We start from the raw sequence: 26,470 nt of genomic DNA, 5'->3' as shown, positions 1-26,470 counted from the left end.
ATAAATGACACCATAAAGTGTTATTTATTAGTGAATCAGAGATCAAAGTATAAATTTAGAGCTGCTAGAGCAGTGATTTCATCTGGTCCAAGTGATCGTCTAAATGCAATACCCACTTATGACGGATCTGAGAAAGTTTGCATCACCGCAAGGAGGTATTAACTCCATAACTACACACCAAATTATTTACACAACTAGGGCAGATTCTGTGGTGAATCAGCAGGCTTAAGAAAAAGGTCTGACAGCAGGAAAAAAGCAATAATACCTGTACTTATAGCGTAACAGTGCATGCACTAGATTGGTCACGTAAAAGAACAGACACTGATAACAAACATTGAACAAGAAAGCAGAACTGGATTGAGTCACTGTAGTCCCTAATTTAGTTCTAAACTGCTAATTTGAAGAACCATGATACACACCTCAGATGTGTAATCACTCGGTTCGGGCCAGAGAAACCTTGAACTACATGAGGTCATATCGGTGAAGTTTGAGGGGTCAAAGGGCTGTAATACTAAAAGAAAGGTAAACTTCTGACTCCTGAATGAATTCAAGACCACATATTTTAGGTAAAGAAACTGCATAACACTTAAATTGTGGCGAGAATGAAAAGAGAATGGTCAAAGAAAAGAATGTCAGGGTTTGGACTTGTGGAACTGATTCTCAGAGTGCACATTACAATGAGCCGATAGGCTGTGGCTCCAGGTAATAAAATACGAGGAAAATGGCTGTCAAATGCTTTCTTGAAGTCGAACATGGACTGTAATCAATGAAAATTAAAAGATTTCGAGTTGCTTGGGTGCTTGGGTCCTTCCTGTTATCAATTTTCGTTTGTTTACGGTCCCGGCGTTGGGAGCGTTGGACGTTTTCGATGGCCGATGCTCAGTCGGCGCTGCGCAGCGCTGCGACAATCCTATTGGCTACAAATGTGACGTCATTCGTATATTAGGCGAGCGGGATTTACAAAAATGCGCAGTCTATTTACGCAAATATCTCGCTTATTAGTTGGTTTCATGAATTCCCGTTTGTACCATTGAATTCTACGCGAAATTCTGATGCAGATTCATGTGCTTAGAGCCTCCAGTTCTTACCCTGTCTAGAGGCTCATTACATCAATATAACAGCAAGAGGAAAACTGCGCTGCACTTTCTCTATACTGCCGTGCTAAGGAAAAAGCCGCATGAGCCTTCAGGCGTTGCCAAATTTCCTTTGACAAATCACTAATTTTCAAGAAAATTTGTCAATATTTTTCTTCCAATTTCTCGGGTAATTTTGCTTGTAATTTAATCAAAAAAGTCTGGAAATTACAAGGAAAAATAACGACAATTTTCCTCAAAAATAAACATTTTATCCGAGAAAATTTGGCAACTATCGAATGTTCATACGGCGTTCTTCCTTAGCACGGCAGTATAGTAAGAATATACTCTGCGTAATATAGAGTCATGACCTTACCATGGCAACGGTCGTATGATCACACTTCAGTACTTCAGATGTGAGAACCGAAGTTTTTTGGATGTGAAAACCGAAGTACTTCAGATGTAAGAACTGAAGTTTTAGATGTCTGACCTGAACTTCGGCAGCTAGACCTTAAGTGTTCAGATGCTCAATCTGAAAACTCTTTTTTTTTTTTTTTTTTTTTTTTTTTTTTAATTTTTTTTTTTTAAAACGACCTTTATTATTAAATGATACAAGACAATGAAAAGTGAACTGCGACAGATGCAGTGTATATAGATACAATTGAATAGTAGAAAGAAATATAAAAAGGAGAACAAAGAAGTAGCGAAGTAAGAGATAAAATAAAGAAATTGATTGGAGATTAAGTGACTCCTAGAGTCAAGGTCGCTCCGGAATTACAACTATGTATACCATCGGCGGGGGGGGGGGGGGGGGGGTCCTTCGGGGAGAGGGACATGTGGTTGCTTTTACACTTAATTATTTTTTCGACGAAAGATGATATGTAATTCCAATTTGCTTGGGAAGATAATAGGAGGTCTTGAGTAGTCAGTAAAGTGAATTTTGAGCCAAGCTTGGCCTCAAGGAGATCTCGATCAGTATTGAAAAAAGGGCAGTGGAAAAAGGTGTGCTCAGGCGAATCAGGTGAATTACAACCTGGGAATGGGCAGAGATTATTAGGGAGAATTTTAAATCTATATAAGTAATCGCAGAAGTTGCCATGGCCACTAAAAAATTGAGACATATAAAAGTTAGTGCCTCCAAAAGGTCTATGTAGAAAGCTTCTCAAATCAGGGATCAATGACTTGAACCAAATGTCGGATTCAGATTCACTATCGAGTCTTGAAGCCCATTTCTCAATAATGTCCGCTCTAATTTGGGGTTTGGGTTCACCATTAAATTGTCTACGTTTAGATTCAATATAAAGATCTGTTGGGGGAATGCCACTAAGTATGTCCAATAAGTTGTTAGAGACCGTGCGGTATGCAGCGCAAATACTGCGCTTAAGCGGTCTACAAGTTTTAGTTATCAACGCACGATATTTGGATATATTAGTGACATCGGCCCAAACAGGAAGACCATAAAAAAGGGAGGAGTACGCTGCATTTAGAATAAGTTTCCTTTTTTTAAAGGAAGGACCCCGGATGTTGGGTAGTAGGGGAATTAGTGATACGTGTACCTTGAGAGCCTTCTCACATGCCTTAACTACATGATTTTTAAAACTAAGTTTTTTGTCTAGCCATATTCCAAGATATTTTATAGAGGGAGAGGGTCTGATAAGGGGTCTGAAAACTTCAGAGATCCATACGACCTAAACTTCAGGTCCCGCGCACGAGGTTTTTTTTTTTCTCCGTGCAAACCTATGTCTATGGTTGTAAGTTATTTTGTTCCGTAGACTGTCACTTTCAATCAAATTCATTTCATTTACATACTTCCTCCGATAGGAAGTTATGATTATCCATCGCCAATTCCGTCATTAATCGGAACTAACCAGTGCGATGAGTGAAAAGGAAAAGGAAAGAAAAAGGGAAAAAATGATTAATCCTTCGGCGAGTGGAAAGAGGCATGTGCCGCCGTGGAAGCGTACTCGGTCGCTGAAGGCGCGGGAAGGAGCGACTGCCTGCACATGCGATTCCGAATTCCTGAGAGCGGCAAGGTCGCGCCATTAAGTCCGAGCAGCGGTTGTCATTAATCGTCTCTCATTTTCGTAAGTCCATCAGCTCGCCAACTCGGGCGTGATTAAGAGGAACTTGCGCCGCTCGTAATTACAGCATTACTGCTCCGAGTCCACCTCTATTTCAAATATGTGTATCAGAAAGGGGATATTCTGATACACATCATTTTGATTATTGTCCATCAATTATGTAATTTCGCTCCTTTTTTCAGCTACTAGGTTCTACTACTAGGTACTACAGAAACTAGGTTCGTATTGAAATCAAAGCTTTTTTTATTTAGGCTGACTCCTGTGCAAGGTATAAGAAACCCCCCCCCCCCTTGGTTTAAGGCACAGCCCCGATGAGGCTGAGCTTCCCATATGATTGAGATGATGAGATTTATGCGGCTTGTCCCGGTGTCCCCCTCCCTCGACGAAACTCTATATGAGGACTTATATGTAACAATGGCGGATGTGAAAAATTACCTTTTCGAAACACATTAAAAAAACTGTTTTGGCATCGAGAAAATTTTGAGAAAATACTTGAGATGGGATCTTCGAGATCTGTACATTATGCCAGGGCCAAACATATTAAATTTTTGTGTGAACAAAACAGTTTTTTTAGCGTGTTTTGAAAAGGTAATTTTCCACATCCGCCATTGTTACATATAAGGCCTCATATAAGGCTTTTATAAATCCTGCAAAGACATTAATTGTCTAAGTTGCTGAATGTCTCAAAAAATAGTAACTAACTAACTAAAAAGCGCAAAGGCAGCGGCATTGCAACTTGCAAAATGCGGGGAAAAGTAAAAATAATACAACTAATCTTGCAAAACCTCCACCACCGAGTGTCATAAATTCCACTTATTGCAAAGTAGGAAGATTCCCGATAATGACCATGTGCTTCAGAGAGGTCTATTTCTCAAGAATTGGCATTTATGCAAACTACAGCAAATCGACGAAAGGTAACTTTCTCTTTCGTGTGCATGCATGCATCCAATTATTGTTTTAAAAAAAAAATAAGAATGACACCAGATAATTCCAAGTTTAAAGTTAAACCACTTGAGATGGTGCGAATTCGTGAGTTTTTGTGAGACAAATTCCTGCAAAACTGCACAGGTCAATTAGCTCTCAAAAACGGGCTGTCGAAGGCCTTGTTTCACGCAAAGCGCGTTCACGGAGATGACAATCAAACGATAAATTATTGGCTGGAATGCTGTGCTTCAAGTTCATCTTCGTCATGTACCGAAAACTGTTTTAAATGGAGCATGAGAAAGGACTGTTGATTGGATTCTTACGCAACTGTTTGCTCGAGTCGAATAACGATGGATTTAAAAGATGATATGGAAGAAATGATTCGAGTCTTCTCATAGCAGATAAGTAACAGATTCTAGGAGACGAATATTTGAAATTTAATTTACCATTTACATTGGTTTGATTCAGCATGTTTAAAAAACTACACCAGGAATGCACCCCAAAAGAACACGATTTACTGTGCTTGGTACTAGATGGCCTGACAGAGCTTTGCCCTAGTCGCTCGAAAAAGTAGAAAACGAAAAAAAAAATTGGTGCTCTTACAATGCTATAATGATGGATTCCACGTCCAACCTACTTTTTAAGCGTCGTTACAATGCAATTTTACTGTTTTGGTAAAAATCGTTCCGGTCTTTGTAAAGATGTTGCATTGTTACCAGGACCGAAATAATTTCTGTTTTAATGGTAAGATTGTATCTAAGACTAGAGAAGCAGGTTGGGTTGGGCCTGGAATCCTCGATGATCATCGTGAGAGCAACGAAACGTTGTTCTCTGTGAAAAATGACTGAAGTTAAGCTGAAATATGAAATATTTTTCGGGCGATTTTTGTTTGAGATAAAGTTCAAATATTTTCAACTTGTTTAAGGTTCAAATTCGGAGAGATAATGAGCTACGCATTGTTCTTACATAATGAGATAAAGTGAACGACAACAGAAGTCTACGTTTCTACTGTAGTGTTTGAGTCTCCGCGTGTTTTGCACGGTTTACACGGTGTTCCATATTGGATGATAGGAACTCCCGCGGTTGAATAATACCATTATTTCCGGTAAAATTATTCCGTTTTAGCCATTTGACTGATCCAGACTGATGCATAATAGTTACGTGCACATACATTTAAGGCAAAGCGGAGCGAAATTCTTTACAGGAAGGTCTGAATGAAGATCTTGATGATCAATGCAAGCTTCAATGAGCATCGTTGCTCTCTTTTGGTCCGAGGATGTAAACTTGATCGATTAATCTTGATCATGATGCAAAAACTAGGAAACATCTCGTCAATTTGTTCCGACCTCCGCATATAACTACCCCATACACGCTCTCAATAAAGTGCAAAAGTCACTTGATTGCACCCGAAAATGGTCCGAGATTGGTTCATGCAGCAAGAACACTTTCATTGCGCTGTAATGAGTGTGGCCCTAAAAATGAGGCCGTTCAACTGAAAGAAGTCACGGAAACAGAATTGTCAAATTGGACACCAGTTTCACGATAGATCAAAATAAGAGGCAAGAGAAATGAAAGTTTGAAAAATTTAGTGATTGATTTGGACTAAAACCTTGTGACATCGAGGATATGAGACTTAATAATCAAAATGATTACGGAGGTCAATTGAAATATACAATTTGTGGGGAATGGAATCAAATGCTTATGTGTCGGTATTACTTTTAATTTCTGATGGAAAGAATACTTCCACCTGGAAAAAGAAAAGCAGACAAAATCCCGATTTTAACTTGCTATGTGATTAGATCCGGGGAAAATCAAAGAGAAAATGGGTTGCCTCAGTATTACTTGCTAGTAAAGTCCAAGTATTCCTGCTTGATGACGAAAAAAGGAAAAAATACCGAGAAATGTGGCTTAAACTACATGTAACAATGTCGTAAAATAGTGGTGGGTCCACACTTTTTTGCGGGGAAAACAAGGCCAAAAAAGTTCAGCGGAAAACAAGACCAAAATTAGAGCTCAAAATTTTTGATTCTAATTGAAATTGTTGGGCCTTCTTTTCCCCGCACAATTGTGTGAGCCTAGCACTTTTTTACCATCTTATGACGAAATTTCAGGTTTCCCAGAAACTTGAAAACTTGCCCTCGCTGAATAAGCGACAAAAATAATAAAGAAGGGAGACAAGTCAATGATTTTTCCTCGAGGAACGTAAGAAACTAAAAAAAGGGAAAGAACATGATCATTTCAACTATTTTTTTTTTTACTAATGTTGGTGCCAGTCAGAAATTAAGTTGACTCAACTAAACTCCTGACTAGTGCATCCCCACTTTTGGATAGTGCCAAAATCAGTCAGGAATAAATGGTTATAATAGTTAGTACAGTTAGTATAGTACAGAAATAGTGGTTCACATTATCAGACTTTTTTCCGTAGGAATGGATGGGAATTTCACCACTCTAAAACAGCCCCGTTTGTCTTGAGATGCACCAAATCTTGCGAATTTCGGCAACGCCTCAGAGCGGCTCCAATCACGCGCTCGCTCATGTAATCCGCGGGTTCAGGGCGTCATTTTCGGGGGCTCTGCCAAGTCACGGTGACATCGAGGGAACTACACATGCAACGTTGCCAATATGACTCCGTAAAATTTAAGGGGAAAGCTATTATCCCTCGGCCTTCTAAAGACCATAGGGCAATTCATTCATAATCCCATAAATTATAACTATAGAAGATTTCAGTTGGAAAAAACGAATATAAAAAATAAACACTTTAATCTCTTCGTAAAGGGGGATTTCCCTACCGAGGAGGGGCTTTGTTTTCGTTGCAAATCAATACCAACCAGATAAATACTAAATAAAGATCCCTAATTCTGCCGTGCAATCCCAAAAACCCGTAGCCGTTTTACATTTTTTGGAAACAATTTATCATGGCAGAAAAACTTGTGAATCACGAGACAATGTTTTTACAGAATTCTTTTGCAAATACTAATAAAAACTTAACCTGAAAATTTGAAGTGCATGGGTAAAACGGTTTTTATTTTATAAAAAATTAAGTTCCCAAAAACGAGGGAAAATCTTGATGGATTTACGACGTTCTTGCATAGCACGGCAGAGTTGTCTTCAAAAAAAGAGGTCTTCATTTCTAGCCAAAGTTCATTTCCAACAGGCGCCATTGATGATTTTATCATTTCTCAGGTGTAAAATCGATAGTTTTGAAGCAGCGAGGAATTGGAGCCAGGGCGGGGTAACCAATTTTGAATTTCGTCACAACTTACAGGTAACTGCTCTACGCCGCTCATCCAAGATCGAACGTAGACTGACGTTTTATTGTGAAATAGAGATTTCGATGGCCACGCTTGTGACCGATAATCGGTGGAGGGAATCCATACGAAGATGACCTGACACGTCCGAAATGAACGGCCAAGTGGCCATGAACCTGAGTTTATGAATGAAGCTTTAGCGCACCGTACAGTTTTGCGATTCATCCATGAGCGATCAACTAAAATAACAGAGTTCTTTGACAAACTGTTTGCTCCGATTTGAAGTTTAAGAACTGATGAAAAATGATAAATTTTGCTCGATTGAGCAACTAGAACATGTAATAGCGTAGTTACGTGAGGATTCTTTTTCCAATCTTGAACCGTTACTAACTTCTGCTTCACCTAACTGAACTTTGTGCTTGTTGTGCTCAAAAATAGTTTATTACACACACAATCTACAAAAAGAGCGAAATTTACAAAATTGCAAATATTATTTTTGCTATCCTTGTAATAAATCGATGAAACTTTCGACTAAAATTATGATATTTCAATCGGAACGGTAAAACCCAACCGCTAAGAGGAGTACTACATCAAAGGATAATTCACTACGACTGACGAGCTTGGCAAAGAGAAGACATCAGAATCAGACGTTTTTCCTCTAATGGATTGGAATTTCGGAAGACCTGCATGCGACCAAAAAACAAGGAATAAAAAAAGTACAAAAGCTATTTAAATGTGTCATTGTACAATGTACATAGAGATTAGTCCTTTCAGATTAAAACTACGTAAACAAGTGTGCGATAAGGTCACTCTCATTTAAAACGACCAGCTAACTCAGCTTAGCTATGAGAGTCTACAGGATAAAACAAAGACATTTTGACCTAATTCGGGTTGAACCAGTTTTGGTAAAATTTTTCTTTGGACGAAAAAAACTTCTAGACACTCATTATATAAAATCCAGACAAAGGTCGATCATTTGCTTAAGTGTTGATCAAATCCGCGAAGAATGCGCGCGAATTGCTGAAAGTAGACCGCAAACCGGTGATCGGAGAAGTTATGCCAAGGTGGGAGACGTTTAACCGCAAACATCTTTAATTCGATGAACAAACATCGACACTTTGGGAGAAAATGATAAGAGACCAAAGAGACTTAACTCAAGGGCGCTGATCAAGGAAAATAGTATTCAAACCTCTTTTAGATCATCGTGTTTTGGATTTTTTTTTTTTTTTTTTTTTTTTTTAATATCCCTGCTATATTTCAATATTTTTATTATTAACGAAATGTAAGTTGTTCTATTACTGGCACTAGAAACTTTTAAGGGACACTTCGATGTATATTCCGGAGGAAAGGCTCAAATATGGGTCAAAACAGTAATCAAGCAAATCCCACACATTATTTCACAGAATATTTTCATCTGAATATAGAAAATGCTCATGGCATTCGGCATTAGAATACAAATCTACCGTACTACACTGCCAAGCTAAGGAAAAACGCCGTATAAACCTTCAGATGTTGCTACATTTCCTTTACTAAAACACGACTTTCCCGGATAACTTATAAATATTTTTCTTCCAAATTTTTAGCTAATTTTGTTTACAATATCACACCAAAATCCTGAAAATTTAAGGGGAAAAAATTCATACATTTCCTTAAAAATAAAAATTTTAATGAAGGAAATTTGGCAACTCTCGAATATCCATACGGCGTTTTTCCTTAGCTTGGCAGTGCGAAGTCATGATTCTCTGGCCTGAGGATCGATATTAGATAAAAAAATGGTTATACCTTTAACAATAAATTTCCAAACCCGTGAATCCAATTTTTTCTAGGTGTCTGTGATTACAGTCATAATAAGGCAGTGAAGACGTGGTTCTTCACGCTATTATACGAACACGACCATCAAATATTTTTCCAGGAATTCGGTTACGCAAGTTCAGCGGCTATTCTCTGATCTGGACTCATGGTTTCGGATGCACAAAACAACGCATGGCAACGAGCCTTTCCTAGGGGGATCGGTGCTTTTACCGACCGATTGGCGTCGGCGTGGCCGTGTTCGTACGAAGAGGTGCACGTGTTGAGCGCGCATCCTTGAAGCCGGCCCAAAATGATTAACGAATAATCATCAGCTGGCCTCTATCATTTCTGATAGCCATCTCGATCGGCACTCGATTATCGATCTGGCGGCTCCTATCGGAGGCGTGGAAATTAAACGTCATGTCAAATGGACGTATTTAAAATAAATTTTAAAAAACCTATCCATATCATAACGTGGGCCCTTTTGTGCATGTATTTCTATGGGTACAAGATCCAGGTCAGAATTTATTTAGTTCATATTACTGTAAATACGTCCAAACTAGAGGCGAAAAATACGCTAATGAGCGGTGGGTTGTGCGTTGCGTTGAGACAATCGCAATCCGAAAAATTCCGCTTTTAAGCCAAACGCCTCGTTCCGGTCAACTCATAAATTGCTGAACGTAGAGGAGATATTGCATCTATTTTATCTGACACCTCATCAAAGCTATCTCGACGACCCAGAGTCGGTCACTACAAAACTGACTCCTGAAAAAGCTCATCGCACTTCAGGAGAGTTCATGATTTTTCAATGCGTGATATTGCGGCTGGATTGCTTCTCGTCACATATTTTTTTATGAAAAATTCCAACACTTTCCCCAATTTTCACAAAAATTTCAGCCCGTCAAAAAAGTGCTCTTACATTGCTCACTCGGGGATTTCGATCAAATGTGGTCTAAATGAATCTTATGATGAAAAAATTCCTCCATGAAAAGTCTCAGCTTGAGTTCGAGACTCGTTGCGACGATGCAGCGTTGCAAAGATTACGTTTAACCACTGAAAAACGCTATAGTATTTTGAAAGTTCTTCGGTTGAAAAAACAGCTCTATAGTTAGTCTCTGTTTTTGCTTTGCGACACGGTACCATCAACTGATAATACTGGCCTCAGAAAATAAAAAAATTACCAACGAGCGTTGTTTTTTCAACCGAGAAACTCCAAATTATTAGCATTTTTCAAAGGTAGAAAATGTAAACTTTGTGACGCTAAACTGCTAAAACGAACTTCGAACCCAAGCTAAAACTCTTACTTAGGAACTATCTCATCATTAAGATTCGTTTAGGTCACATTTCAGTAAAATCTCTGAGTTCCCCAAAAAGGGGACACTTTTTTGACAGACTCTTTACTGGGCCGACATCGGAAACTTTAAAGTTTTCAAGTATGACACGGGAAGCGTTCTCTGGGGGTTTGGCGGCTTGCCAGCCAAGAGGCGTACCCCCAAATAGCATTTTAACTCCAAGTTGATTCTGAAAAATTTCCGTAGGTGCATCAAACATGATTTGCATTGAGTCTTGAAGAGCGCGTTTGATTATTCTGAAATCCCTACCCCGACTTGTATTCAAATACAACTCCTCCTTTTGGATGAGAACCGTCTAGACCCGCGATGAACCAGTGGTAAAATCAGCAAGGTTGCAAAAGGTCTAATTAGAGGTTGAAGCAAGGCCGTTGGAGGAGGCAGCCAGGAAGCAGGCACGCCGCCGCCGCAGGTGATGGAGACCAGGGGTGCAGGAAGTGCCCGGTTGTGACTGCCCGTCGTGAAACCATCGATAACCGATCGTCGAATTCTGGAGCAGCGCATTTCAGCCGCGGTGGAAGACCCGATTCCCATTGTTGACAATAGTCGGAGCGAAATTGCTATTTTCCGCGAGGAAAGTTCAGGCTCCCCATCGGTGACTGTCCTGCGGGTCGATTATTGAAATTGATAGACAAAGCTATAGACAAAGAAGACAAAAGGGATTTGGAGGGATCCTATTTGTGGAAGCGGGTGGTTGCAATGGACAAACGACGTGGGTGATAGACTAACTAACGGCAACCCACGAGAGACCCGATAATTAGTCCATCATTTTCTCCCTTAGTCTATAAGAGCCACCCGTTTCCACCTATAGGATCGCTTCTTACTCTCAATGTCTTCTTTGTCTATAGCTTTGTCTATCAATTTCAATAATCAGTCCGCTGATGTGTTACTAAAACAACAGAGGAGATTTTCTACGTTGGTAACACTGTCCATTTAAATCCGTATACAATATCGATTTTAGGTGAGGCAATCTAATAAGTTGCCTCACCAATTATCGATTGTTTTACATGCATTTAAATGGAGGAAAAACACTGCCAACTTTCAAGAATCGCCATTACTGTGAAGTCTGAGCGGGAAAATTTGTTAAATGAATCCCCCGATCTTCGTAAACACTTTCCAAAATCCATGGTTTTTCATGAAGCTTGAGCTTTTCTCGTACGATGGGCACCCAAATGAATGTTTTTTGCCTTAATGGGAAAACTATTTCGGGTGCTAAATTACTGATTACTTTAAACGGAAAAATTATATCAATTTTTAGAAAAATTAAGTACACTGGAAATAAAAACACATTGGATCTAGAGTCCAGACTCTTGAAAACATTGACAAGAAAAGAACTCTTGATTCAATCAGATTTAAGCTTAAATCAAAAGGAAATCCGCTCAAATTAAGAGGCTTGGTTCTTGATTTAAGCTTAAATCTGATTGAATCAAGAGTCCTTTTTTTGTCGATGTTTTTAAGAGTCTGGACTCTAGATCCAATGTGTTTTTTTCCAGTGTATGTAAAGCAAGCTATTATTAACAGGACAGCTCCATGATCCATTTGTTTTCTTTGTCTATAGCTTTGTCTATCAATCTCCATAATCATACAGCTGCTCAACAAAGTTATAAGTCTAAATTACCAATGTCACTCGTTCAGGTAGCTGCATTATTGACATAGGTTACCTATTGTCCACTGATGCGTATAGTATAGCAAACCGGTGCCATTATGCGTATCTCTGGAGACTTAAACGCTGAGTAAAGAAAGTAAGCGAAAATTGTACAGTTCCTCGTGCTCTGTATCAGCCATTCTTTTCGGTCACTGTAGATGTGTTCTCGGTTCTAGGACCCGTATCTTCGGTTCATGTATACAAGTATTTTTGTAAAATTCGATTTGGCTTGAAATCTCGGTTGCATGAACCGAGGCTACAGTTCTTGGAACCGGAAGCACAGTTACGAATACCAAGTAGTACGACCAACATAGAGGACCGTGCTTATGGTTTAAGAGTCCGATTTTTTTTCTCGAAGCGGAAAGATCGAGTGAAAAGTTGGAGGTTGGGTTGTCCCCCGAAAAATTGCCCAGGGAGGTCTAATACTGTGGTTCCGGTCGATTTTACCAATGATTTGGGTGATTAACCAAAATTCTTTGGTTGATCCGACGGGGAAAAAAGTAACTCAAAGTAACCATAAACACCATTGATAGTTGAAATTTTGGTGTGTTTTCTTAATCTCAACGGTGCTCATTTTTTTGGGGGAACTTAAATACGTGCATACATAGCGAACAGCTGATCACTTCTCTAATACGAACGTTTCAGAGATTTACCGCTTGTTTCTACGGTCTTGATTGTCATCTCATTTTAGAGTTTTTGAACTTTAACCAGGGTTGTCACAGAATTTGGTAAATTAAATTCCCTGGAATTTCCCTGATTTCCCCGACACATTTTGGTGAAATTCCTTGACCATTGAGGATATGGTAGATGGTTAAGAAGACATTATTGAAAATCGTTTTCAGGCAAAATTTGTTGTTCGAAACCTCAAACCCAATCTAGAAAGCAATTAAATGTGATGTTACAAATTTTTCCTGACATTTTCGTCATTTTCTCTGATTTTTTTCAAATTTCCTTAACTTTTTATAATTCTCTGACATTTCCCGGTTTTCCCTAACTTTTCAAAATTCCCTGACATTTCTCAGTTTCCCCTAACTTTTTAAAATTCCTGGACATTCCCCGGTTTTCCATAAATTTATAAATTCCCTGACATATTCTGGTTTTCCCTAACTTTTTACAATTCCCTGACATTTCCTGGTTTTCCCTATCTTTTTAAAAGCCCTGAAATTTCTCGGCTTCCCCCTTATTGTGGCAACCCTGACTTCGACCCTTTCTGGGTGTGAAATTTTCACGAGAAAACATCAGTAATGTTTTTCTTTGCTAATTTTCACCCTGTCAAGTGGTCCATTCAGCATCCCGGAAAGCAAGAGCCGTGATCGAAATGTGAATGCTCGAAAAACGGACGGAATGAACTAGCCGCGACGGGCCGACGGTCAGCGCAGGGTCACAAGGGCGTGACGCGGGCGACGGGCGTCCAGATACATTCCTCTTTTGCACCCATCGTCATCGTCATCGTCCGATTCCTCCTTTTTTTTCCTCACCTCGGCCGGCGCCTCGTCCGAGCGCCGTTTCATATAAAAGCTCGCCCCGATCTGATTCCCATTACATTCGATACCATTCGTCAAGTCAGTACAATGGCATTCAAGGTAAGCTCCCGCTAGTGTCTTCCACTTGGTGTACTTGTGCTACGTTCATGTGTGCTTCGATGTGCGGCCAGTGTTCTCATGTTCCATGGAGGATTATACGTCGAAACTCCGCGAATTGATTTGTGTTAACAGTGTACGTGGTGGTGATAAAGCCGATGGTTGTCAAAGTGCTAGTCGGATTTTCGGGAAACTGGACTTACGAATCTTTTCAATTCCTTCGCCTCCCCCGACTTATACTCTTTCTAGTCTTCCAAACTAAGTCTAAACTAGTCTTTTAATCTTCGTTCAAAATTTTGGGTTCGGGTTTATTTTAGAATAAAAGTAAATGTCTGTGTAAGGAAAATGATCCATAAGTTCTAAGGCAACATTTCAAATTTGAAAAGACACATTTCAAAATAAATTTGAGATTTAATAAATGAATCTAATAAACATTTGCATTAACATTTTTTAAAAATTTCCGGTGGTTTAGGAGAAAAGTTATGGTGGGAAAAAAAAAGAAAAAAAAGCTCGTTAGATTTTCTATTTGCTCCTTCTCGATCATTCAAAACGACTTTTAAAATTAATCTGTCAATTCATTAGGTATTGATTCAAACTTATATGGGGCAACTTACTCATCTCGTAAACATTGAAAATTCCAAAAAAATCAATCATCAAACGAAGAAATTAAACAAGTTTGAAAAATTTAAAAAAATAAAATTTTCAAATTTTGAATTTATGTTTCTCTTTTGTGAGACTGTGATTCATGTAAAACATTAGAAAAACAATAATAGCTTCAGTAAAAATACATTGAAAAATTAAAACTTATTGCGGGAAAATCATACTGAACAGTAAAGTATCAAAGTGGCAATTCAATACCAAAACTTTAGAAAATCGGTAAATCGTTAATATAAATTTCAAAAATTGTATTCGGTGCCTGAATAAACGAATTCTCCTAGAAAACGCGCGCTACGTGTGAAAAGAGAGATCTAAAACACACTTAAAAAGAGCAAAAAGCGGCCTTTTGTTACTACAATACTCCGTGTAACAGAGCTATACTTCAATTAAAGCTGTAAGACACAAAACAGATCAAGTTAAAGTATAGAACAAAGTCATTTTAAGCCTTAATCAGATCCTTTCATTGTATAAAAACAAAGAGCAGTTTTGAAAAATTTTTATAAAAAAGAGAGGTTCTTTCAAACGATTTCCAAAAAACAGTCCACTTGCAGTGATTTTACATGTTTTGAATCTACTTTTTTGCAGGCATTTTCCATTAGAAATGACACACAGTATGTGCAAAAATAACCGAAAATAACCGAAAATAACCTTCCTTTCCCAATACTAAGGGGGGAGCTACCCTTGGTTACGCGGCATTTCAAATTAAATCATTAAACTGAATGGGCAAGGGTGGCGTTTGGGGCTATCCGATTTTGTACAGATCATTTTCCCGATTCAAAATTGATTTTCCATCCTCTTTCCCCTTTGGCCTATGCCAAATTTTGTTGTTTAAAATGCAGATATTCTGTGTCTCACTGCTTTATTTTCTAGTTTTCTCCTCTAACAAACTAGGGGACTTCTTGAGAGGAGGATAAAAGAAATGTAGTTCTCAGCTTCATATATTGTATGCTCTGTTATTTAAAAAGTTCAACATTTATAAAAGAATACTTAGTTTGCGATAAATTTAGTATCAGAGAGAAACGAGACTTCAAAACTTTTTTCTTGGGGTTTTGACAAAAGTTAGTTCCTTTCTACTGAAGCGAGTCAAAAATAGACCTCTATGCTTATGATAACACCATAAGTTACTTTTCGACGGTTTCACCTTCTATATTAATATTTTTGGATAAAAATAAAGTTCGTTCAAATTTTAAGTTTCCAAGTTACTACACATATATAAAAAGTTTTGACGAATGTAAATGAGAAATTTTACCAAGGTCCGTTTTTCAATAGAATACAAATCTTGCTCAATTTACTTGATTTTTTTCAATCACACCGAAGTTTCTGAAAATTGGTAAAAAATAAATATTGTACCTTAATAAGAAATACGATGACGATACTTTCTTAACCAGCAAGAGAAGCGAGAGACTAAAACGTCTACACCACCGTGGGCAAATCCAATTTTAAACCATCATCTTTTCTTATACGACCCTCTCAGACTTTAAAAACATCTTATTCTCCTCGATTTCCTTTTCAAAACCATCGACTATCTCACCACGCGCACTATGCTTACAGTAATGTTCACATGCTCTTTTTCGCGATTTCACAGTGTCGTTAGTTCGACAACCAAAATACGGACGTTTATCGTGAAAAAACAAGGATAAACAAGAACGCTCGTTTTACATCAATTTGACTAATTTTTGAAAAGTATACAAAAGGGATTATGTATTTAAATTTTAATTTCAAACATTTTGTTTGGACAAAAATTTGATTTTCAATCACACTAGCACACTAGAGATAAGTGTTAGAGTGCGACTAACTGTTAGTGTCATGGCTGACAGTTTAAATTTTCCAATCAATGAAGCATGTTTGCTCCATCATGTCAAAAATTAAAATCGAGTAGAAACCAGTCCGCAAAGAATGTTTCTTATCTTATATTCCATCGAAAGTTAAGGGATATTAGCGATGAAACAGCGTTAGATGTATACAATTTCTACTACTACATTATTCGCCAAATGAATGAAATGGGAACTAAAAGTTTGTGAAATTCGTAGGATTCACCTATCTTTTAATTTTTTACCGCGTAATTTGGATGATCACGAATCATGATTCACAATTTCCTTTCGAAACTAATTTTCATTTACTGGTAGCAGCAATTTCATTGCAATTTACTAAGCAAAAGTATTATCCTTGTTTGAAATTGACTTCTAAACACATTTTGCCTCTTTTCTCCAGGTTATCATCTTCGCTGCTTGCTTGGCTGCCGCCAATGCCGGTGTTATCGCGCCAGCATACAGCGCGTACGCCGCCCCCGCCTACGCAGCCCCCTACGCCGCCCCGGCTTACTCCGCCTACGCTGCCGCCCCCGTGGTCGCTAAGGTAGCCGCCCCAGTTGCCTACTCCTCATACGCCGCTCCCGCCTACGCTGCCCCCGCCTACTCCACCTACGCCGCCCACGCTCCCGTCGTCGCTAAGGTAAGATAAACATTCTATGAAGCCTACAGTATGCCGATCAGTGGGTATATCGTAAAAGCTCGGGGTAGTTTGGACAAAGAATTTTCAAAAATGGTCGTACGTTGAATAAATTTAAAGGGGCATTTGCACATAGTGATTTTGCAAGCTTCAGATGCATTTTTCTACAGTGAACAAATACGGGTGGTCTGCTTTTATTCTGGAGGTAAAAATTCTATCATTTGTGATCAGTTTTATATTAATTTTGATCCATCGTAATGTCAATGACTAAAAAGCGCAAATATTCCATACATCCGTGTGCGATGTTGCAGACATCCCTTATTTTTTAATTATTTACTTATTTATTCTTCTTTGGGAAACTAGTCACCGTATTTTCTTGAAAACTTCTGTAATTTTTCTTCTTTGTAAGCGAAGCATTCTATGAAAGTTTCCAACAATAAACTTGGCTTGCTTATCTTCGAAAAATTAAAACGGGAACGGAAATTTTGAAACATCGCAATCAGATTAAAAACGCAACGAAACGGAAGTCTCCATTTAAAAAACACAAAATCTATATTAATGCTGACAACCCTTTGTTCCAGGTTGCTGCCCCAGTCGCCTACGCCGCTCCCGCTTACTCCGCCTACGCCGCCCCCGCCTACGCCCACGCCCCCGTGGTCGCCAAGGTCGCCGCCCCTGTAGCCTACGCCGCCCCCGCCTACTCCACCTACGCCGCCGCCGCCCCCGTGGTCGCCAAGGTCGCCGCCCCAGTCTACGCCAAGGCCGCCGTCGTCGACGAATACGACGCCAACCCCCAGTACAGCTTCGCCTACGACGTCAACGACTCTCTGACCGGTGACTCCAAGTCCCAGCACGAGACCCGATCCGGCGATGTCGTTCAGGGTAGCTACAGTTTGACCGAGCCCGACGGCAGCAGAAGGACCGTTGACTACACCGCTGACCCACACAACGGTTTCAACGCCGTCGTCCACAAGGACACGCCCGCCGTCCACGCTGCCCCCGCCGTCGTAGCCGCCAAGGTCGCCCCCGTCGCCTACGCCGCCCCCCACTACTGATAACCTTGGAGTTCGGGCCACCCCTGAACTTGAAACGAATCTGGTCAAATCATCTCTCATTGTGTAAATTATTATTAATTTATTCACTGCCATTTCATCGAATAAAAGTTACCAAACCCGAAGTTACTCTTCTTTTTTCAACGTGCTCACAAAAATTGAATAGGTCTCTGTTAGAAGAGCTTATCGACGGTGTAAGTCGACAAACACATAACTCGGTTTGCGACGTCGCAGACTTCCTGTCATACTTTATTCTTTAAACGGAAAACTACTCAACGGCAATTCTTTAAAACTGCCGTGATTTTTCTTGTCTGTGCGAAGAAAATTCTGCATTAACTTCAAGGAATGATGTCAATTCGTTCTCTTTTGAAAAAATAACATAGACGTGGAGATTTTCAGACACTGCAAACGAGTTATGTGATTGCTAACTTACACCGTCGTTATGTCTGTCTGTCTGACCAATTTTTACAGGAAATGTAAACAACTGAAAAACTGCTCGTCGAACGAAATTTCTTGACATTCTTTGAGTGTTCAAAGGATGGATCAACATCCGTTTGAAAGTTCTCAAAAATGTTTTATTTCGGTACCTTTTAAGGCTAATTTGAAATGACAGGTCTATGTCTTTTCGAAGGAAATACCGGCACATTTTCAAGCAAAAAGAGTAGATTCAAAGTGAGTTTTGAAAGTCTTATCATTCATTTTAGTTATTCAAGTAGGACGTGATGGTAGACCCTATAGATAAGGGCAAAATTTTAAGACATTGCAGTTTTTTCCCGAATAAAAAACGAAAAGATTCTCAGAAAAATTGCAGGTACCCTTTAAAATGCCAAAAATGAATAAAATTGAAAATTTTGGATTTTCGCTTTCCTACTAGAAATCTATTAAATTCCTAACCACGCAGAAAAAACGGCTCAAGCAGGAACTGACACTCAGCGGTGAGAGCGCATCGTTGACTTTTGAGGATTAATGTACTTCTTCGCTATCACACGTCTTTCCATTTCACATTCCCCCAGAACTAGACCACCTGTATTTAGGGTACAAATAAATGCCCATTGGATGAAGTTTGAGAAATTTAAATATTTCTTAATGATCTCATATTTTCTTTTTCATGCCGACTTAGCCGTCTTAAATGACATTAATAACCTCGTTTAGATTTATCAAGATAAGATGTTGATTTACATCTGAGTGTCTGGCATCAGTCTCTTTTTCTAATGCGCTTATATCAGTGCTCATTGCTTGGCAATAAACACACGTGTGCTTTGTTTTTCTCCATGCGTTCAGTTTCAGCAAATTATAGTTTCGGCAGGATAAAAAGGCTTTAGTAGCAAAACTGCAGTATAAAGGTTCGTTACGGTGTAAAATTTCATTTGCCATTCTTTGATGTGACAAAGCTCCCCTCAAAAGAACTGAACACATAAAAAGAAGAGCGCAGGGTTGTTGGATGATGTGAACATTTGAAATTAATTGTGGTGGTGCCCCAATTAGTTGTGGTGCGACCCCAATAATTACGTTCCTAATCTAAATGTCACGATACTACTCAATCTTGAGTTGCGGTGCTACCATAATGGATGGAAAATGTCCATGTCCATATCATTCAGCAAACTGGGGCGGCAATATCAAATTTTAGGGAATAACCCCTAACACTTTTTTTCCGACGAAAGTTTCTATTTTTAAAAAAAAGCTTTATATGCCTGCAGAAAAGAGACATGCAATAACGTGATGCTGAGTCACTAGTTCCGAGTTGCAATATACGGATATTGTTTGTTTTATTTCCTGGGTTAAAGTTCAATCCAACGCGTTTGATTCGACTTCAAAAAGGTGATTCTTACTTTAATGGTTTGTTGGTTTTTTAGCTAAGTTCAAAGTGATCTTACGACACTGTCAATCATACTAACATGCTGCATGTAGCATGTAACTGCATGTGAATGTATGAGAATTGAAGGACAGAATCTTCATAAAAAATGAAAATTATGCTCATATGCCTTTAGGTATGAGCACAAATCGATCACAAATGTAATGCATAGGAAAAGGAAAGCTGGTTTTCAGCTCATGAGAAAAAACAGAAATATTATTACCCTAATTTTATACCATTTCTAGGAGGAACACATCTATATCCTTCATAGTCAAAGCTAAACAGGAAACATATAACATGAGTATTGAAATAGTGCTTTTAACCGTGCCAGTAGAAAAAAACATATTTTCTCCAGGGGTTGGAGTGCAATATTATGTAACAAACGATGCAATTTCTAATTAGGAGGTAAGGCAGGTATCATTGTAATAGTTCTATAAGAGATTTCGCTTTTATTTGTTAATTAATACTACAATATTTTCCAGGCGTTATTTAATTTGATCAGTATCCAGTTGACTGATTTTCATGTATGTATATCTACAATGGTTTTCAAACATTTGACCTTTTACCTGTTAGGCCATGTATGCACATTTGGAATTCAGAAATCGGTAAGCATCTTTAGTCTAGGTCATTTTAAATCAGATATCTCGGGCATCTTTAGTCAGGTTTAATAGTGTGTGCTTCTCTCCTCCGTCCCCATAAACTGCTTGCAATGCGTGAAATTTTGAGTCAGAAGCCTAGATGCGATATAAAATTGAAAAACTATTACAAATAAAACATTTTTCCTCTTTAAAAGTAAGGAAAAACAGAGGCTCAAAATTTAATTGTGATTCATTGCAACTTTTCCGGACTGACTAAATCCTCTCTACCACATTTCATTACAACTTCAATTTGGCCTGGATTGTTTGTAAAAATAATCAACTAATTCGGATAAGTCTATTGAAAGTAAAACACAAAGTAATGGAAGACTTTGGTTGATTCTGGGGTTTTTTTTTTCTAGTTAGTTCATCAAATGTTTGGTTGGTGTTTTATTTCCTTTGTTAATCGAAATGAACTCCACGACACAGATATTTTTATCCGTTTAGTGCACTTAGAATTTATAAATTACTATTGCTCAAAAAATTGCATGGACGACCCCCTCACCAGAGGATTTGGAATCTGCGCTCATGTCATTAGCGGGGGGGGGGGGGATACGATCAATATTGTCCGTTTTTATTTCATTTGTGGCAAACTTCGAATGAATTACAGAGTATTATGACTTGAAAATGCAATGGCACTCCTCCGACTTTCATAGGCAATACTAATCTATTGAAATTTCATTTCCACATTTTGGCGCTATAGGCTTTAGAAACAAAGTTTGTTTATTTAAAACTGAGAATAAATTTTCTCGATTTTTTAGGAACAACGTATCATGCTCAAGAGCGAGGCTTATGAAGAGATCGTCAAATCGACAGCTTACATCGATAAAACCTGGTTTATTCGAGATTTATTTAACCTGCCGCAATATCTTGTGATCACAGGCCCTCAGGGTTTCTCCAAAACGACGAACCTGAACATGCTGAAATCATTCTTTGAACACGAGCTGGATGGAACCCATACTGCAAAGGACCCAAAAACCTCAAAAAAACTACAGACATTCAAAGATAAAAAAATATTCACCGATGAGAAAATTTTTTGGCAGTACTTCGCTAAGTACCCCGTCATCCACTTAGACCAAAGCGCTGTAACGACAAAAAACTTTGACGAGTTTTTGAAAAGCTTCGTTAAGCACTGTATTGACCCTCTAACGGAGAAATTTGGTTACTTATGGAACAGTACCGACATCAAGATGAATGAAAAAGCCAAAAAAGGTTATCCATGGACGAAAGACGACCTCCAAGACTTCGGTGCAGAACTTGCAAGTCTTCTACATCATCATCACGGAACCAAACCCATACTTTTGATTGATGAGTACGATTCTCCTTCAGTCGCCGCCCTTCTGGACGCGGGTGTCTCTGAAAAAGACACCGAGGCTATCGTACAATTCTTGAGTAGTTTTGTTGCCGAAATAATACAACATAATCACAACACTTTTCGTGCCGTTTTGACAGGGCGTTTGGCCCTGTCACTGATCCCAAAACTGAAATATCGTAATATTTTCGAGTCCGAAAAATTGTCCTCTGCGTACGGCTTTCTAGAGGCCGACCTCAACGAGCTTGAAAAGCGATTTGCAATGGCGTCTCCTGATATGGAACATACCAGAGCTTACTATAGAGGATACTGCGTGTATGAAAAACCAACAGAACGAATATACAGTTCTCAGTCAATCATTCATTCACTGCTCAGTAGAACAGTAATTGAATATTGGTCAGGGGATATCGTCGATAAACTAAGGCCTCTCCTAGGGGCTGAACAGTGGGGGCCAGCGCTGGAAATGTGCATCCTGAAACGCTGTAAGATTACAGTGACAGGTCCTATGAAAAAAATCGATGTAATGCAGCTCAAAAAATCTCTGCTTTTCTCTAAAAAAGCAGACCCTGGCGGACAATTCTTGTTTCAGATTTTGGTGGAAACCGGTTATTTCACGGTGGAGGAAAAACAAGGGGTGTTGCACACTATCTCGGTGCCGAACGTTGAGGTGCAAACGGTTATGATGGACGAGTTCTACCGCGGTAGGTACCTGCACGAGCGGTATGGATTCACCGAGGAAGACGAAAAGCACTATTTGACGTCACTCGATAAGTTGAGCTCGGACGTAACCACATTGCATACCCTCGTGCGGTCTGTCCAGACGTTATTTCGGAATTTGGCACCCAAAGATGAGGTTTTCATGCAGGTTGTATTACTCCACCCACTTTTGAACTGCTCGGAATTCTCGACTTATCCCTTTGATAGGGACGATAGTTCTATCTCAAGTTATGCTATTTTCGCCAAACGGTGGCGCGATCATGCAGGGATCCTTTTCGAAGCGAGGGCTGGGCCCAATCTTGATCAAGAAACGAAAAGGGATGTCTCAAATGTATTCGAACAATTTCCTGACTTGAAGGATACGGTTGATTTACGTTTGGTTGTGAGCGGAAGAAAGGAGGTCTATGGTTTTTACAACTATACAACTTTTGGTGGGAGCTCCGCATGTGAACTTTGGCCACCGCAGAAGAAAGTCACTTGAGGTGATAGTACTGTGTATCCAGTTGAGGGCGTTGTGTCAAACTTGTGGGAAATTTGGAGTTTAGTCTTTTAGGATAAAATGTATCTCTAGAAGCAATATGACGCTTAAAAGATGTTTTAAAATATATCTAAAAACGTTAAAAATGTTTCAGGCACGTCTCTTTAAAACAGGGAACAAATTTAGGCATCTAAAAATGACTTCGAAACGTCTAACCTTGTAAGTTATCGTGACCCTTATGTGTTTTAAGAATGTTTTGAAGTAATTTTTTTATGCTTTTAAAAACATCTTCAAAAAATTGGACTTTCTTTCTATACCTATCAAAATAATTATAAGGTATTTTGTTATGCTTGAAAATTGTTAAAAATGGGGGTTTTCAAAAACATATCTCTAAAATTCACAAAAGGACTTCCAGAACTGAGAATGCCTAAAAAGTTTCCTTAAATTTCTTAAAACAAGTTCCGAGTATTTCTTCCAAAGTTCGCTTAAACATGGACAAGACTTTGTGCGCTTTTATTAAACTCGGTCTATTTGACGTCTCTTTACGACAGCACTAATAAAACTATCCTCGATCGTTTGCTTTTGATTGATCATTGATCGAAGATAGGGAGACACTGGTGGAGGTAAATCAAGATGTAATAGTCTGCCATGCTAAGGAAAACCGCCGTATGAACATTCGAGAGTTGCCATATTTTCTCCCATAAAATGTTTATTTTTAACGAGAATTGTGAATATTTTCTCTTGAAATTTTCAAATAATTTAGATCAGATCGCAAGTAAAATTCTCTGAAAAATTGGAGGAAAATTATTCATAGATACCCTGAAAAATCTGTATTTAATCAGAGAGAATTGTGCAACGCCTAGAGGCTTATACGGCGTTTTTCCTTGCACTGGAAAAAAACACATTGGATCTAGAGTCCAGACTATTAAAAACATCGACAAGAAAAAGTACTCTTGATTCAATCAGAATCTAGCTTAAATCAAGAACCAAGCCTCTTAATTTAAGCGGAAATCGTTTTGATTCAAGCAAAAATCCGATTGAATCAAGAGTATTTTTTCTTGACAATGTTTTCAAGAGTCTGGAATCTAGATCCAATGTATTTTTTTTCCAGTGTGGCAATAGTATATCGGTTACGCATTTTTAACTGCAGAGATCGTAAGAATGCACGAAAGTCAAGATCGCAGTCCATTCAGTCCATCGGCATAAAATGAAATATTTAATGGATACGTTTCAGGAGCTGGACATTCTCTTCGTAGGTTACGGGCAAGGTTCATGTTAAAATACTCCCAAGGTGAATGTTGCGTTCTCGGGAGGCAACGCCTGTCAATTATGTACATTCCGGAAGAAAGGAGCCACTGCAGCAACGACCGGGACAAGTTCAAATCGTCGTCCCTCTGACGTAAGGGCGTACCTCAATTCCCGCATGAGCCCCAGAAAGCATGAATTTATATTTAACACAGGCTCACGTGGACATCCAGATATGCCCTTACGTCAGAGGGGCTACGAAATGTTAGGGCACAAACTAGTCCGTTTGCACTTTGCAGCGAGCAAGGTTGCGAGTTTGAAACCATACACTCGGCTCATGATAATGAATGAAAACGATTGAGTAAGCATTAACGTTTTTCCTGATCGTTGCACGATCATAAACCTATCGCTAAATGGCAGACCAGTTGGACCGCGATAGGCAGAAAGGAACCAAGCCACGTCAGCAATTACCAAACTTAATTTTTTACATGAAAAAGGTTGTGCGGATTTGAGCAAATTTCAGTTAATTTTCTGCACAGTAAGAAGCAAATTCCTTAACATTTTCGAAGGAATCCGCCCAAATGTTCTCTTGTAAAAAGTTAAATTGCCCGCTAAATTTGGCAACAGCATTTGACTTTGTTTCTCTCTGCTAAATGCAGTTCAGTTTTCGGTTCAGATTAGTGGAATATGTGATTGTGTTGTACCTTGTACTTTCCAACTTGAGATTTGATAAACTTAGTGCATATAATGTACTTTACGTGTCGTTAAACCCGAGTTTATTGGGATATCATGACGCAGTAGTATGTAAAAAGGAGCCGACTTTTTGGCTCATTCTACTGTTCAATTTTTTTCCATCCGAATATGCTCTAATACATGCTATACACATTGAATTTTAAAAAAGACGTTAAGTCTCTTTCCGGAGATTATGGACACTGATTGGCCTTTGCACAGATTTGGCGACTGAGGTGTCGAGCTTTCCTCCATATTGATTGATCTGTAATTTTAATCTATAGAAAAACGATTATCAGAATGATTGCAACATACACCTTGACAATCGATTCTCTAACATGGCTTCAAATGTAAAAATATTGATAGCCAATGCTGCTCCTTTCGTTTCTGGCTGATTTAACGATAACGCGTCAATGTTCAGGCCCTTGTATTAGAGTTTTAGGATTTTCAGATGTGGAACATACTAGGCACTCCAGATTTACTTGAAAATCTTTGGGTTAACTTACAATTAATTTTTTCTTCTCTACTAAATAGACTACATTTTGCAATTTGGAACTATAAATTCTAGCCCGGTTTAAAAACAACGCATATGCCATTTATTTCCCTATGTACATAAGAGTCTCTCCGAAAGAGCTAGAATTTATAGTTCCAAGTTGCAAAATGCAGTCCAAATGTTAACTTAGCTTTAATCGACAATGTCTAACTTTTCCTGGCTGAACTGCTTTAAAGGTCTTGAAAAAACCTCAGAGGGGAATCTTCAATAAATTTAAGAAATCAAACGATTTTTAGGAGACTCAATAAAACCTTCTTTATTACCCGTTTCCTCCAATTTTATCCCAAAAATCAATACGCGTCTTCAGCACAAGCCAATGAGATATCTTCGAGGACTCTCAAGAACATGTTACATGACATTATACAACCGTTCGAATGAATAGACGCAATAGCGAGAGAAGACCTGTGGGACTCTATGTGGATTGGCGTTGCCATGGTGAACGACAATTTCTTATTTGCAGGGCAACATGTATAGTGTGCCGATGAACCTACTTTATCTGCTAATGGGAGTGAGAAAACCGCATCAATAACAATTCCTCGAAGTATTTGATCTAAATTGAGACTTTTACTGAATATGAAATAAATTCAGTAAAATATATATTATTTTATTGAATGACACATATATCCTGTGTTGTTTCGCTAATCTGCAAAAATACTTTCATTTCTCCAAAGCTCTGTTAAGCTGATGGCTACAAAAAATTTAATACCCCCCCCCCCCCCCCCCAAACGTTTCTTCACTGGAAAAAAAACACATTGGATCTAGAGTCCAGACTCTTGAAAACATTGAAAAGAAAAAGGACTCTTGATTCAATCAGATTTAAGCTTAAATCAAAAAGAAATCCCCTCAAATTAAGAGGCTTGGTTCTTGATTTAAGTTTAAATCTGATTGAATCAAGAGTATTTTTTCTTGTAGATGTTTTTAAGAGTCTGGACTCTAGATACGATGTGTTTCTTTCCAGTATTTCTAAGAGTGTGAGAGAGAGAGAGAAAATACCAAAAAACTATTTTAGATTGGTCTCCTGCATGGTGATATTTTTAGACTGAGGAAGTTCTATATCCACAGAATAAAATGGATCAGATAATAATCATTATCAGCCCGAGC

At 38.7% G+C, this 26,470-nt stretch overlaps 3 protein-coding genes across 7 annotated transcripts in view; 2 read left to right on the top strand and 1 right to left on the bottom strand.

Annotated features, from left to right (window-relative positions):
* The window catches only part of LOC109039997 (neurobeachin-like protein 1), a 504,582-nt gene that overhangs the window by 316,962 nt on the left and 161,150 nt on the right, over nt 1-26,470 (bottom strand). The window lies entirely within an intron of this gene.
* Nucleotides 13,446-17,969, top strand: LOC109040096 (uncharacterized). Its single transcript, XM_019055898.2, has 3 exons — nt 13,446-13,694; nt 16,560-16,799; nt 17,378-17,969. Exons 1-3 carry the CDS (start codon nt 13,683-13,685, stop codon nt 17,849-17,851), a joined length of 726 nt encoding a protein of 241 aa, XP_018911443.1. The 5' UTR covers nt 13,446-13,682; the 3' UTR covers nt 17,852-17,969.
* Nucleotides 18,867-23,747, top strand: LOC109040095 (uncharacterized). Of its 3 annotated transcripts, none has more exons than XM_072297377.1 (4): nt 18,867-19,191; nt 19,546-19,684; nt 20,183-20,305; nt 21,097-23,747. In XM_072297377.1, the coding sequence occupies exons 2-4, from the start codon at nt 19,682-19,684 to the stop codon at nt 22,843-22,845; spliced, it is 1,875 nt and encodes a 624-aa protein (XP_072153478.1). In that variant the 5' UTR covers nt 18,867-19,191; nt 19,546-19,681; the 3' UTR covers nt 22,846-23,747. The 3 variants fall into 3 exon arrangements, with proteins under 3 accessions (XP_072153478.1, XP_072153479.1, XP_018911442.2); XM_072297378.1 differs by having other exon boundaries at nt 18,868-19,191; nt 19,546-19,666; XM_019055897.2 differs by lacking the exon at nt 19,546-19,684 and having other exon boundaries at nt 18,868-19,191.

The sequence above is a fragment of the Bemisia tabaci genome, chromosome 2, assembly GCF_918797505.1.
Source record: "Bemisia tabaci chromosome 2, PGI_BMITA_v3".
In the NCBI taxonomy this organism is placed as follows: domain Eukaryota; kingdom Metazoa; phylum Arthropoda; class Insecta; order Hemiptera; family Aleyrodidae; genus Bemisia; species Bemisia tabaci.
This window is presented reverse-complemented; position numbering and strand designations above follow the sequence as displayed.